Source organism: Hemiscyllium ocellatum, chromosome 7, assembly GCF_020745735.1.
Source record: "Hemiscyllium ocellatum isolate sHemOce1 chromosome 7, sHemOce1.pat.X.cur, whole genome shotgun sequence".
NCBI classification, from domain to species: Eukaryota; Metazoa; Chordata; class Chondrichthyes; order Orectolobiformes; family Hemiscylliidae; genus Hemiscyllium; species Hemiscyllium ocellatum.
The window spans coordinates 112,311,803-112,326,962 of NC_083407.1; the positions used below are offsets into that span (position 1 = coordinate 112,311,803).

Consider the following 15,160-nt stretch of genomic DNA (forward strand, 5'->3'; position numbering starts at 1 on the left):
CTTCTTTTTGCGAAGAGGTATCAAAGTGGGTTAAGGCCTCTGTAGACTTTGAAAGTGATTTACTGGTTCTGTCTCTCCTTTCCTGAATTAAAGGTAATTTGGCTGGTTTTGGTCTGTTTACAATGTGATCATTTTTTTAAAAATTGGAGTAAATTAATTTCTCTGACAATATTCAATTTCAAACAGAGCACTGAAGTCCCTTTTGAAGACTACAGGGGAATTATTTTTTTGTACCACGTATTATAAAAATGACAACTGAAAAAAATTGGGATATTATAAATGTTTGGCAAATTGGAATATTGTCAAGGAAATTCATAATTTTGAATGGTTCATTTGGGGACACAATGTCTTCAACTCTTCCAATGGTCCTTATAGGAGAAGGCCACGTACTGCAAATGAGGAATGAGATTTTGGAGACTGTTGGGCAAAGAGGAGTCTTGCAGAATACTGGAATTGATGAACAGATGGAGGAGACTGGGAATCGGGAGATGTTAATGAATAATGTTCAAGAAAAGGACGTAAATGAGGAGTATGACGAACTGACTGAGGGTGAGGCACCAGCAATGACTGTAAGAGATAATGGAGATGCCGACCAGATAGAACGTGCTGCAGCTAATCTTGATGATGGAAAACAAAGTGCATGTGACACACAAAGTCTTGGAGGTAAAGAGGTATCTGAGGAAATATGGCATGCCCTGGGATCTGGAGGAGGAATCCAATGCTATGGTAGCATGGAGGAGAGTGAGAGTGAGAGTGACCTTGGAGTGAATGAGAAACATATGCAGGAAAATGTCAAACAGAAGCTTGATCATGATGAGAGAAGCCAGACTGAAGTTGGAGACCCGAGATCTCATGAAGAGATGAGGAAGGAAAATTATCCAGAATTTAGAAATGACATAGATGTCCTGTGTAATGACAGTGCCGATACAGAAGCTGATGATCAAACCATTGTGGAGGAAACTCAAAAGGTCGTGCAACAAGTGCTGGAAAATGCGATAGAAACTTTGCAGCAGGACATGTGTGGGTGTGATTTACAGGAAGAGTCGAGGAATGAGGAAAAAGAGGTCACCCAAGAGGGAGTAGGATCAATTCAGAGGAGAGAGGATAACTTGACTGGGATGCAGGAGCAGTCTGCTGAAGTTGTTCATGTCGGAGAGAAGGAATTGGATGACACAATGAGCAAAGAGATGGGAGAGGAGCGGGTGGTCATGAGGGACATTGGGTTCCATCCTGCAACAAACGGGAGTGAAATCTGCACAGGAAATCTTAACAATGAGTTGGGCACAGCGAGTGAAGAAACAGGGTGTGTGCTGGATATTGCAATTGGTCAGAATGAAAAGTCTAAGTCCAGTGGAGGGGACATGGATCTCATGGTTAGCTCAGTACAGGACGAAGTTAAAAATGGAGAAGGAAGGGAGGAGTTAGTGGGCACAACCTTTGTTCAGCTAGAGAAAGAAGTGGAGGAAATTGCAGAAAAAACTGAGATTGGAAATTATACACTAACACAGACAGACCAACAGGAGGTGGAGTTAGGTGAAAAGGTCACTTGCCATCTGATCGGGGCAAGAAGTCCAATAGTAGATGATGAAGTAAAACAGCCTTTTAGCCATAATGAAGAATGGAAAGGTGAACCAACTGTGATAGGCAAGGCAGAAGGTGAATTACAGGCAGAAGTGAAGGACCTGGGATTAGAGGAGGAACCAATCATTGATGAAGTCAAGTCAGGTCCAGGTGTAGAGGAAGTTGACAGAACCACTCAGGTAGTGCTCCAAGGAAAGGTAGAAGGTAATTTGGAACCCAGTTGTCTTCAGGAAATGACACTGATTGGAGAGGTAAATAAAGCAGCAGTTGAGGTTGAGAATCAGGCTATTGGTGATGACAAGAGTTACCAAGGGGATGAGGTCAAGTGGCATGAAGAAGATGAGGAAAATATCCAAGACACTGGTGAAGCCAGGAGTCAGAGAAAGAATGGGGATATGATCATCAAAAACCAGGATGATGAAAGGGAAATCAAAGGTCTTAGTCCTGATGAGGGCAAAGGTCATGAAGGAGATAAAGAAGAGGAGATTGAACAGGGGAAAGACAGGGAGGTGGAAAGTCCGAGGAATTATGAGGATGAGATCAAAGGCATCAAGTGCAATGAGATCAGGAGTCAAGGAGAGAAAGAGGATGAAACTGATGACAGTGCAGGTCTAAATGAGATTGAAGATTGTGAAGAGGTGGTGCCAGTTCCTGGGATAGTTAATAGTGAGTTCAGGGAAAAGAGAGGTGAAAGTGAAAGCTCCAGTGCTAGGGAATCTGGTGAAGAAGAGGGTGAGGTCAAAGTTCCGATTGAAGAAGAGGGTGAGGTCAAAGGTCTAACTGAAGAAGGAGGAGAGGTCAAAGATCCCCAGGAAATGGAGGACAATGAAGCCAGAGGTCCTGTTGAGGAGGATGAGGTTAGGGTTCAAGGTCCCCAAGAAGAGAATGGCAAGGTCAAAGACACCAGAGAGGAAGATAATGCCAAAGGGCTCAGAGAGGAGGATAGTGTGGACCAACACTCTGAAGTGGAGGATAAAGCCAAAGGCTTCAGAGAGGAGATGTTGAAAAGTCACCAAGAATGTAAGGAGGTTGAGATCATTTGTACCAAAGCAGAGAAGGATAATGTCCAAGCAACCAGAAAGGACGAGTTCAAAGGTCCCCTAGAAGAGCTGGAGGATGGGGTCAAAGATCCCAGAGAGGAGAAGACCAGACATCCCAGTGAGGGGATGATGGATGAGGTCATATTGCCCAAAGAAGTGGAGAAGGCCAAAGATGTCATAGAAGTGGTGGGGGTGGTCAGTGTCACAGAAGACGAGGATGAGGTCCAATGTGAACTGAAAGGTGAGAAACTACTTTGCACAAACGTTAAGGGAACTGTGCAAGAAATGGGGAAGGAGGTCAGCCTAGGTGAAGAGTCAGAAGGAGTGTTTCCTAATTTGAGAACAACAAAAAAAGAGAGGGATGAAATGGAGGAAAAGATGGGATTTCAACAAACTGAGTGTAATTTAAGTGGGCAGGCAAGTGCTGTAGTCCAAGAGATTGACCAAGGGAAGCAAACACAAAACGAAGAAGAAACTAACAAAGGCAAATCAGAAACTAATACTGAAGGTGTTTATGAAGTAATGGACAGCAAAGGCGACCAAGGAACACCAATAAAAGAAGAGGCTACAATAACTGAAGAGATAACAGCTAAGGAGAGTCTGTCAGTGAGTAATGGGGAAGAGGTGAGGCAAGTGAAAGAGTACAGTAGCGATAAAAAATTTGAGGGAGATACTCAGCTGTCAGAAGGGTTTGTAAGTGATCTTGTAGAAAACAATGAAAGAGAAAGGCTCGAACTGAATGAAAAGTCAGAGGAAGTAGCACAAGGGAATGTGAAACAAGATTCTCTAAAAAATGCAATGGTTTTGGATAATGTTATAGACCAAGGTGAGACCCAAAGCTCCAGTGCAAATGAACACATGGTATGTGATGAAGAGGAAGGAAAGGTCGAAAGTCTAATTGAAGAAGAGAGTGAGGTCAAAGGTTCCCAAGAATTTGAGGGGGATGCTGCCAAAGAGGACAGGACAGAAATGCAAGACAGAAAGAGAGAAGACATGGTAAATGAGGAAAGGGATATGTCTGTGAGTGACATGAAACCACAACACAAGACACCAGGCTGTAAGTCAACCAAAGATGGGGCTGATAATGCACCAGTCTCTCAAACTGGTGTGGAGAAGGAGCAAGATGATGAGAAAAGAGATGGGTTTGAGTGTAATGAAGCAATGAATGAGATATTAGGAGATGAAACTCAGGATCGGAAGGAGGTGCTTGAAGTTGAAATGGAAAGGGGAGAAGTGGATTCTGGAAGTGAGACAGGACCTAAGCCCAATATGAGTACAGAGCCCAATGAGCAAATAAACCCCATTGTAGACAACACTGGGGCTAGAATGCCAATACAATACAAGCAGGAGGGAGAGCAAGGTGAGCAGAGAAACGAGAGTACAATCAGCAACGACCAACAATCCAAACATAGTGGGGAGTCACCACAGGACAACAGGCAGAGTATTAAGTCTGACATGAGCACGTGGGACGACAAAGAAATGGAACAAAACCCAGAAATGGCTGAAACAGGAAAGGATAGTAAGAGAAAAAGCAAAACCAAAGATGACTGTTTGCTATCATGAGACCAAATTACAATCAGTAAATAGCACTATAGAATTCAAACTGTACACTGCACTGTGTCAGAACTGCTATTTTAATATAAAGTTATCTGTTTGTCATTGATAAGATTTGGATTTGGTCATAAGCTGATATTTGCACTAGAATTTGAGCTACACTTGGTCCTACTTTACCAAATCCTATCTTCAGTCGTCTGCCCCCCAACTGCAGATTATGTCTGTTCTTTAGTTTTTCAGGAAGAGCACAATTAAAAAGCATTCAAATTCTCCTTTCCGTGTCTCTCGTAGCTTGTCATTGGCAGCTGATTTTAAGTTGATCCACATAATGCCATGTGATTGCTGTTTGACAGAGCATTAGATAGAAGCTTGAAGCCATGGTAGTTTATTCCAACACTTACCATTTTCTGTGCCTTAAGTTTAATGAACCACATTCTTTGATGCACTGAATACTTCACATATTGTTTCAGGAGATGCTTTGCGCATTAACTCCATTGCACAATCGATGCACAGTGTGTCTCCTAATTTCTTGATGGATAAAATTGGCCAGTGTGGAATTGAAGATTGGAGGGCCCTGAGATCACTTCTTGTCCTGTGCAGAGAGTAATAATGCATAATAGAGTAATAGTAAGGGTGCTTCCATTGCCCAACTCCCTGGGTTAGGCAAGGAACGTCAGCAGGGGACATAGGTTTGTATTCAACTAGGAATGCTAATCCTCAACCTACCTCAGAGACTCCTGGATTGTACAGGGATAGAAAATTCACCAGATCCAACAACAAAATGTGTTTATATAGCTCCTGTAACATTCGAAAACTTCCTAAGCTGATCCATGGGTTTGTAATGAAGTGAAATACAGGCCACGAAAACTGCTATAAGGTTAGCTGGCCAAAAACTTAGGTTTTAAGGTGCATTTAAGAAGAGGCAAGGGAGGTGGAGATGTTTAGGTTGTTAATTCCACAACACATGGCATTTGAGGGGTCGGAGAAAGTTACAGAGGTAGGGAGGATGAGAGCATGTAGTGACCTGAAATAAGAATGGGAACCCTAATATTGAGGTGTTGCTTGACTGGCAGCCAGTGCAAATTGATAAGCAAGCACAGGAGATACAGGAATGGGACTTGAGCTGAATAAGAACATGGACAGCAGAATTTTGGATGTTGTCTATTTATAAAGGCAGAATATGGGAGACCAGTTGTGAGTGCATTAGAAGAATCGCATAGGTAACATAGGCATGAATTAAGAATTTTGGCAGAGAAGAGAAGTAATTTTAAGTAGAGAAGAGGAAAAAAATCAAGCAACATTACAGTGCTGGAAATAAGCAATAGTGCAGCTATGTTGTCAGAAGTTCATTTCTGGCTTAAGTATAACACCAAGATTGCTACAGCCTGGTTCAGCCTCAGATAGTCATCAGGGACATTGGCTCAGTGGTTGGCACTGCTGCCTCACAGCACCAGAACCATTTTAAGACAGAACCATTGACCATATCCCATCCATATTCTTAATCACAGTCTAGTTTGCCCAAGGTTAGAAAAATAGAAAAACCAGCTAAGGTTTTCTTGATCCTTGTCCAATAAGTCTTGTGTTCAGATTGAGAGAAAATTAGTTTGTGTTCCTACTCCCAGCTCCTGTCCAGTGAGCCCATTATCACTTAGAGAGAAAATTAGCATGCATGCCCATTCCTGACCCCTGTGTTTGTGAGAGGGGAAATCAGCCAGTGTTCTTTCTTTGATCCCCGTCTAGTAGACTGTGTGTTAGAGAAAGGGAAAAAGTAATTGGTGTTTCTGCTCCTGGTTCCTTTCCAGTGACTCCTCTGTTCGAGAAAAGAGAAATCAGGTAGGGCTTAGCTGCACAGTGTAGTTGTGAGGGATAATAGATTAAAAATCACACAACACCAGGTTATAGTCCAACAGGTGTATTTCGAAGCACTAGCTTTCAGAGAGCTGCTCCTTCATCAGGTAGTTGTTGGACTATAACCTGGTGTTGTGTGATTTTTAACTTTGCCCACCCTGTCCAACACCAGCTCCTCTACATTAGGGATAATAGGTGACAGTGAGATTGAACTCTAGCTGTATGCAGTCCTTGTTGAATAATCTACTAACATTGACCAAGCTCAAACAGTGCATTGTACTCAGGTATGAGAACACTTGCTCATAGCAATGTAATCTGTTCCCCCATGAGAATACAGTATATACTTTCAGGACAGCAGAGGAGCAAGGCTAATGTGTATCTTGTGTGCTCTAAATGGCCTGTCCTGCGCAGACTGTAAATTATGTACCCTGTCCCTTTGCAAACTCTGCGCTGCACGATTCATCTCCTAACCTGGCACAGATATATATAATGATACATTGCATGTCTGTTTTTGACTGAACAGTATTTTACCATTTGCTGCACTTATTGCATATTATGATATAGCTGACTGCAGACTAAATATGATGTATGTTTATGCCACTGCTGACTGTATTTTCATGCTGTAATTGCTATTCTATGGTATGTTCATGTATGGCCATTGCATTTAGAATATCAGCTCAGTATAAGTTTATGTGAGGTGCGACAGGGACAGGGTTATGTGGTTCTTCAAGGTGCTCTAAATCATGATGAAAGACCTGTGATTTCAGGTGGTTCAGGTTGTAAGTGAAATCATTCAATTCTTGGCGATGTGCCTTGTGTTTAGAAATTTGAGACAGTTGACAAACCATACCGTGGGTGACTGTGTTTAACATCATGTTACAGCTTTCAAATGGATTGAGTGCCTCAAACTATCTTTGAAAACAACTGCACTGTAAACATGACATGCTAATGCATCACTGAGTTACAATCTGAATAAAAGGGTCATGTTTTGATTTTAATCAAATTATTTCAAGCTTGGAGTCATTCTGTACCCGTGCTTTACATTAAATTACAACACAATCAATTTGTGACGTTATCTGTAAAACAGTTATTTTACGTTTAGTGGGTTTGGAAAGGCTCTCACTCTCGTTTATATGGGTCTAGTTTTTCATATTCAAAATACAATATAATGCAGTTCTACCAGTGGCTGAGCTAGTAACTGGCCAAAGGGCTGCTGAACCATCTAGCTTAGGAAGCTCGTCTGCCATCAGTTAGCGAGTCTCAGCCAGAACAGGAGTTGGGGTCATACAGGAAGCTTCAATGGCTTTGTGGCTGGAAAAAAAAGTCAGCCTAGGTGTTTGATCACTGATTCATATCTGTCGAGGCTTTCTGATATGTGCATTTGATAGTTTGTATAGGTACATGTACACAGCATGTACATATGTCTAGGTACATGTGCACAGAGGTATGTGTACCTGCATCTGTGTGCAGGTATGTGCAGCTGTGAGAAGTTAGTTGCAAATGTATGCATGGGTGCAGGTGTGTTCAAAGAGACAAAGGTACATGTATGACAGTTTGTGGCAAAGTATGATTGTTTATGTTGATGTATATGCATATGTGTACAAGTGTGTATGAATGTATGTGTGTGCAGGTGAGTATCTTTGTATATGTGGGAGAAAAGTTGAATGCACATTGATGTCAACATAGGTGACGCAGCTTTGACTGTCAGCAGTTGTATATGTGGACATGTGTGCACACTGGTGTTATGTGTGAGGTTATGAGAGTAGATCTTAGTATGTTGGAGATGTGAGTTTCTGACAGTAGGTGCATTTGTGCCATGCAAGTGTGCGAAGGTGTATGTGTACTCATTTGTGAATGTATCTGTTCGAGTGGGCGGCACAGTGGTTAGCACTGCTGCCTCACAGCGCCAGAGACCCGGTTCAATTCCCGCCTCAGGCGACTGACTGTGTGGAGTTTGCACGTTCTCCCCGTGCCTGCGTGGGGTTCCTCCAGTTTCCTCCTACAGTCCAAAGATGTGCGGGTCAGGTGAATTGGCCATGTTAAATTGTCCGTAGTGTTAGGTAAGGGGTAAATGTAGGGGTATGGGTGGGTTGCGCTTTGGCGGGTCGGTGTGGACTTGTTGGGCCAAAGGGCCTGTTTCCACACTGTAAGTAATCTAATCTAAAAGTGTATATGTATGTATGTGTCTCTGTGGGTGTAAATGCACCTTTTCTCCTTACAACTGCTCCCCAGCAGTGGAGAATGCCACTCCTGGCAACCTTGGGCATCCTCTTAATTCAAATATTCCTCAACATTGATGCATGAGATACCAGGGACACAGAACTTTAACCCCTTACTATGGGAGAATTTACAGACACAGAAACCAATCCAGTTATGTTGGGAGTCCACAGAACTCTACCTGTTACTGTGTAGGCATATAACCGTCAACAACAACAATTTGTGTTTAATTAGCACCTCTAACGTGGCCTGGGATTAAAAGTTAATTGTCTCTTGTGAGTATTGTCCTTCATGTCCCCATGTTAAAATTAGGACTTCCAACAAACTCCCACTTAAAAATCTTTGGCCAAAGTCATTGTCACCTCTTACCCCATTCCAGCAGATGGCAGCAATCTGCTATTTTCCATCATGTGTAATACCCCTGAACTGAGAGAATTTAGTCTTCATTCTCCTCAGTGTCTCGAGCCCTTCCTTATTCTGAGAAGCACTCTGACTAACAAGTGCTGTTCCTGTAAGCTTAGCTCAGTCTCAAACTCTGCTCTTGTGTCACTATTATTGCTAAGGGCACTGTTTCTTGCTTGAGCTTCCTGCCCTGATGAGCAACAAATGCTGAAAAGTGTGTATTTGCATTCATACTGGTTGAGGAAAGGTTTGTGGTTGGCTGCGATATGTCTATCACATAGTCCACAGTTCAATCTCTTCACTGACTCTCACACAATAAATGGGCATGTGAGAATTTGTATTGGAAAGCAACCAACAACCATGGAACTGCAGCCGAGGATGGGAAAAGGTGTAGGAGGAACATGATGTATATGTTTAATTGCCAATCCTTCTCCAGGTGGCAGTTAGAAAATTGGCATTTCGCAGGTAATTGAGATATCAGAGGAAAATTGAAGGGAAGCTACTATGTCCTGGCATGTTGAATACTGTGCAGTTTGACAATATGCTCAATATAATGCCTGAGATCACAGATACCATCTGCAAAAATCTGCATGCAGGTCATCTTTTAACAATGCTTTCACTGACCTCACTGGAGGGTTAAGCCTACACTCAGGAAGATCATGGTTAGAGCAAGTAGTGAATTTATTCCCACTTGTTCAATGCCTCACACTGTAGATGGATTTGACACTTCAGTGCCTGCACATTCAGTTCCTGAACATAGCTAAATGTTTCTATTTGTCTACCAGCTTCATCAGAAAGGAGTCCTTGCCACAGTCAGCTCGCTTTAAATTTTCAACACTTTTCTGATTTCATTTACTCTTTTAAGTACTCCCTTGGTCGTGTTCATTGTGGATTCACAGTAGAACAAAGCTCTCTGAATTTGAATATTCCTCAACACTGGTGTATGAGATACCAGGGACACAGAACCCCATCCAGTTACTGAGTTCGAACAGTCAACAACAACACATTGAATTTAATTAGCACCTTTGATATGGTAAGACAATCGAAGATGCAAACAGAACCACTGCAAAGCAAAATGTCAAAGAGGTGGGTCCAAATAGTTATCTTAAAGGAGCAAAAGGTAATGGGGCAGAGAGATTTAGAACTTAGGAGGCTGAAGACATGCCCATCAATAATTATTAACATGTAAGTGGGGATATTCAGGTAAAGGGAATTAGACATACCCTGGTGAATTGTAATTCATATTTTGATGAATTGTAAGGCTAATGGAGATTGCAGGGATAGGAAGGGATGAGGAATGGACAGTTTTGAACGCAAGATTGAAAGTGTTTAATTATAGAGGTGTTGCTAAACTGAGCGTCAAGCTAGGTCAGTAAGCACAAGGGTGGGTGGTGAAAAAAACCCAGACTTAATGGAAATAACAAGAAATATAGCAGAGTTTTGGATGAGCTCACATTTACAGAATATACATAATGGAGGAGGACAAGAAGTAGGTTAGAATAGTCAAATGTACAGGTAACAAAAGCATAAATGAAGGAACAACAGAGCTGAAGCAGGGTTAGAGAGAGGTGATATTAGAGAGTTGGAAATGAGTAGACTTGTGAACACACAAAAACGTGACTGGGATTGCAAACAGGCTGATTCAGCCTCACAGTTGCCAGTGGAGAAGTAGAGTTTGCAGCAGGGATCTAATACGACAACTTCAGTTACACAAAGGACACCGGACAAGCAATCAGGAAATTCAGAGATAGAGCGGGGTCAAGACAAGCGTGTTGATGTAGAACTTGGTGCTGTCCATGTACATTCGGAAACCGAGGCTGTGTTTTCAGCTTGCTAAAGGACATCAAATAGAGGAGGGCCGAAGGAAGATCACTTGAAGGGAGGGGGGCTTACTAGGCGTGATGTGGGAATGAGAAAGTACAGATTCCTGTCCCATCATTGTGTATGGCACCATTCCTCAGAGAAGCATTATGTTAATATACTGTCAGCGAATCTGGCCACAACAAAACATTTAGAGGTGTGAACTGTGGAAGGCAAAATTATTTTTGTGGCAATTTTCAGTAACTCCTTTCTGGTGTAACAAATGCCTCCCAATTACTTCATGCTTGCCATTTCATATGCTGTGTGCTCATTCACTAACTGTACTAGTAATGTTGCTTTTAAATATAATTGTGTACATTTCTCTTATTAAAAAAAAACTTTGCAAGCTGCAAACAGTTCACTAATCGAGTTATAACACACCAAGGGAATACCCTCATCTCACAATCTGATACCAGCCAGTCACAGCTCAAAGGTTTGTAACCAGGCACAGTGACATCACTGAACATCAAATATGCCTGGGTTTGGTGGGCAATGATGCTCCCTGGACTGTGTCAGTGCTTGAGACCGACATGAGTCCACTACATGATTTCCTCTCCTTTTCTCTGTAACTTTTGTTTACTTTGTCTTTTACTCTGTTACTATTTCTCATCTTTCTTTCATTGTTTCTGTGTCTCTGTCTCAATCTTGCCTTGTGGCTCTCATTCTTTCTCTCCGTTATCTCTCACTTTCTAACTTGGTCTCCATCTTTCTATTTGTTTTCTCTTTCTCTCAATTTGTGTTTCCTTCACGATCACTCAGTCCATTTCTGCACCTTTCTCACATCCTGTCTGTTTTGCTTGTTTTCGCTCTCTCTGGTGTGTTATAATGTTTGATGTAACCCCAAGTTAAAAGGATAATGAGATTTTGTGTTCCAGTTCTGTTTGACCGTAGAGAATTTGCATGCTAAACAAAATGGAAGATTAGACTGTTTGCACGCAGTCCGAGGTTCCAGCAATCACACTGACGTTGAACTAAACCTAGGCTGACCCTTGCCGTGCCTTGTGGTATGTGAATAACTCATTCAACTTTCTACACTAACTTTAGCATTTCTTCATTCTCTTTAGTCTTGTGTTTACTGTTAAACTTGAATAAATTTCACTTTAGACTTTTTCACAAAATGCTTTGTTTTCTCCTTCTCCAGATTTTAGGACAAAAATGTTAATAGATGAAAAAGAAGCCTTATTAGAGCAGGTAAGGATTTTGTGTGTGTGTGTGTTAGTTTGTTTGTTTGTTGGTTGTGTGTGTTTGTTGGGAGCAGAGAATGCAGAAAAGTGGCAGCAAGTGAGGCAGGTTGGAGGGGGAGCAGAGACATCTTGGGGAGGAATGCGTTGGGAAGCAAGTGGGGAGAAAGGAGAGAATTTGCAGGCTGCTGAGACTTTAAAGGATAGAGGGCATAGGTACAGGTTGGGAAGAGTGAGGGCAAGTTGATTAGGGGAGAGGGGCCAAGTTGGTAGAGTGAGGGGTGCAAGATGTAGAGGGAGGTTAGTAAATAGAAAGGAGAGGGAGAACAGAGGGAGAAGGGTGGCTTTTTGATGGAGGAAGGATCGGCAGTTAAGAAAAGATGGAGGAGATCGGAAAAGGAGGAATGATGTAGAAGGGGAAGTTGGCTGAGCTAGAGGAGGAGTAAAGGAAGGTTTTCTTGCAGTGCTGGATGTTTCTTCCATTCCCATATACTGGGTAGTATGATGGATCAAATGCATCCCTAGAGCTTGTTTCAAATAGAGTCTGAGATGACAGGATGAATGCAGCTGTGAGTGTCCTGCTTGTGAAGATGAAAGTATTGCTAGTCAACCAAACAATGAAGAAGGCAGCAAAATGTCACATTTTAGGGAGGAGAAAATGACTGCTAAGATTGGGAGAGAAGCAGCCAGAGCTCTGATGCAGATAGCTGTTTTGTGTTTCTCTGTGTTCAGATCCAGCATGTGCAGTTTTCATTTCCTCCCGTACTGAATCAGTCTTTTCCACATCAGATTAAAAAATTAAAAGCACAACTGGATGAGAGAACCAAGAATGGAACAGTGGAAAAGGCAGAGTCCAGTGACACCATTTTGGAAAATGGGACAGATGTACAAGTGATTGAAATGCAAAGTAAGCTTCAATTTCCTATCATGTATATGTATGTCTATGTATGTAGTGTTCATTTTATCAATAATTCCTCCCATGACTGCACAACCGTTCCAGTCCAGTGAACTCTGTTGGCTTCTCCTTGCTATGGCTAATCGTAAGAGTGACACCAGATTCCTGGCATTTAAGACCCGTGTCTGCTCAATTCAGCTAAGGGCCCTTTGCCTGTCAAGTCTGCGTTGTCATAACTACTAAAAGTGCCCTTTTGTTCCTGTACTTGTCTTATATCCATGAATGTAATGATGTTTGAAGTATGTATCCAAATATATTTTGAAGGTTGTAAGGTTTCTAGCCTCCACGACTTTCCCAGACAGTGCATTCCAGATTGAGGCTAGGAAAAAATTGGTTAACTACCGTCAGTTTTGATTAGATTAGATTACTTACAGTGTGGAAACAGGCCCTTCGGCCCAACAAGTCCACACTGACCCGCCGAAGCGCAACCCACCCATACCCCTACATTTACCCCTTACCTAACACTATGGGCAATTTAGCATGGCCAATTCACCTGACCCGCACATCTTTGGACTGTGGGAGGAAACCGGAGCACCCGGAGGAAACCCACGCAGACACGGGGAGAACGTGCAAACTCCACACAGTCAGTCGCCTGAGTCGGGAATTGAACCCGGGTCTCAGGCGCTGTGAGGCAGCAGTGCTAACCACTGTGCCACTGTGCCGCCCACCTTTTGAGGAAGGTTCATTGGACCCAAAACGTTAACGTTGATTTCCCTCCACAGGTGCTGCCAAGCCTGCTGAGCTTTTAAAGCAATTTCTGTTTTTGTCGCCTAACTAAAGTTGTATACAGTGGTAACATGACTTACCAATTTTTATACTCTATGCCCCGACTGATGAAGGCAATCATGCCATATGGCATATTGAGCACCTTATCAACTTGTGGCCACTTTCACGGAATTGTGGACCTGATCCCTCTATGTTGATGCTACTGAGGGTTCTGTCATTTACTGTATATTTCTCTCCTATATTAGATCTTCTAAAATTACAGAATTTAGTTGCCAACCTAATTACTTTTGAAAAGGTGGCAATGAATCATGTTATTGAAAGGTTGGAGTCTTTGAGGTGTAGGTTCATCACAGTGCTGTTAGGAAAAGAGTTCTAGGATTCTGACCCAGCAACGATGAAGGTACAGTAATTAGTTCCAACTAAGAATAGTGTGTGACTTTGAGGTTGGTGGTGGTGGTCCTAAGCATTTGCTGCCCATGTCCTAGTTTTGTAGAGATTACCGATTTGGAAGGACGTGTTGAAGGAGGCTATTTGAGTTACTATAGTGCATTTTATAGCTGCCACTATACATTGGCGATGGACAGAGTGATTGTTGAAGCTGGTGGATGAGATGCCAAGTGGGCTGTTGTGCTCTGGCTGATGTCAAGCTTCTTGACTATTTTTGGAGCTGCACTCACCCAGGCCATCACAATCCTGATTTATTCTGCATAAATAGTGGCCAGACAATGGAGAGTCAAAACGTGACTTACTCACCACTGAATTCCTAGCCTCTAATGTGCTCTAAATGGCTGGTGCAGTTCAGTTTCCAGTCAAGTTAACTCTTAGAATGTGGGGAATCCAGTGATAGCAACAATAACATTGTTGTGAGACATGATCATTGCCTGGGCCTTCTGTGATATAGGTTACTTGCCATTTAACAGCCCAAGCATGGATATCATCCAGATGTTGGTGCATCTGGGATGTCTCAGTAGTGACAATCAGAACTGAACATTGCATAATCAGCAGCAAATATGCCCATATTTGATCTTATTATGAACTGAAGGTCATTGATGGAACTGAAGATGATGGATGGGCCTAAGGAATTTTTAAAAAATTCTCTCATGGGACCTGAGCTTTTCACTGCTCATCCCTATTGACTTCCAGAAGGTGGTGGTGAGCTACATTTTAATTAGATTACATTCCCTACAGTGTCACACCGACCCTCCAAAGAATAACCCACCCAGACCCATTTCCCTCTGACTAATGCACCTACCACTATGGGCAATTTAGCATGGCCAATCCACCTGACCTGCACATCTTTGGACTATGGGAGGAAACTGGAGCACCCAGAGGAAACCCACGCAGACACAGAGAGAATGTGCAAACTCCACACAGATAGTCACCTAAGGTTAGAATCGAACCTAGGACCCTGGTGCTGTGAGGCAGCAGTGCTAACCACTGAGCCACCGTGCATTCTCAAACTGTTGCAGTCCATGTCCTATAGATAGACCTACAATGTTGTTAGGGAGGGAATTCCAGGTTCTGACCCAGTGACATTGAAGGAATAGTAATATGCTTCCAACTTAGGTTGGTGAGTGGCTTGGAGGGGAACTTGCAAGTGGTAGTGTTCCTATATATCTGCTGTCCTGGTTGATGGTAATGGTCATGGGCTTGGAAAGTGCTATCTAAGAAGCCTTACTGCATTTTTACAGTTCATCTTATAGATGATATATACTGCTGGTACTGACTGTTGGCGGTGGGAAAAGTGGTTGCTTGTAGATGTGGTGCAAATTAAGTGGGCTGCTTTGTCCTGGATG

General features: G+C 42.6%; 1 protein-coding gene across 13 annotated transcripts in view; it reads left to right on the forward strand.

Moving 5' to 3' along the window:
- lrrfip1b (leucine rich repeat (in FLII) interacting protein 1b) overlaps positions 1–15,160 on the forward strand; it is a 140,185-nt gene that overhangs the window by 107,143 nt on the left and 17,882 nt on the right. For 11 of the 13 annotated variants that reach the window (XM_060827654.1, XM_060827657.1, XM_060827656.1 and 8 more), the window contains one exon: positions 376–7,035. In XM_060827654.1, the coding sequence (XP_060683637.1) occupies positions 376–4,184 (3,809 nt within the window). In that variant the 3' untranslated portion in view covers positions 4,185–7,035. Of the gene's footprint in view, positions 1–375; positions 7,036–11,643; positions 11,694–12,472; positions 12,591–15,160 lie in introns of those variants that run through there. The other 2 variants (XM_060827665.1, XM_060827666.1) reach the window with 2 other exon arrangements.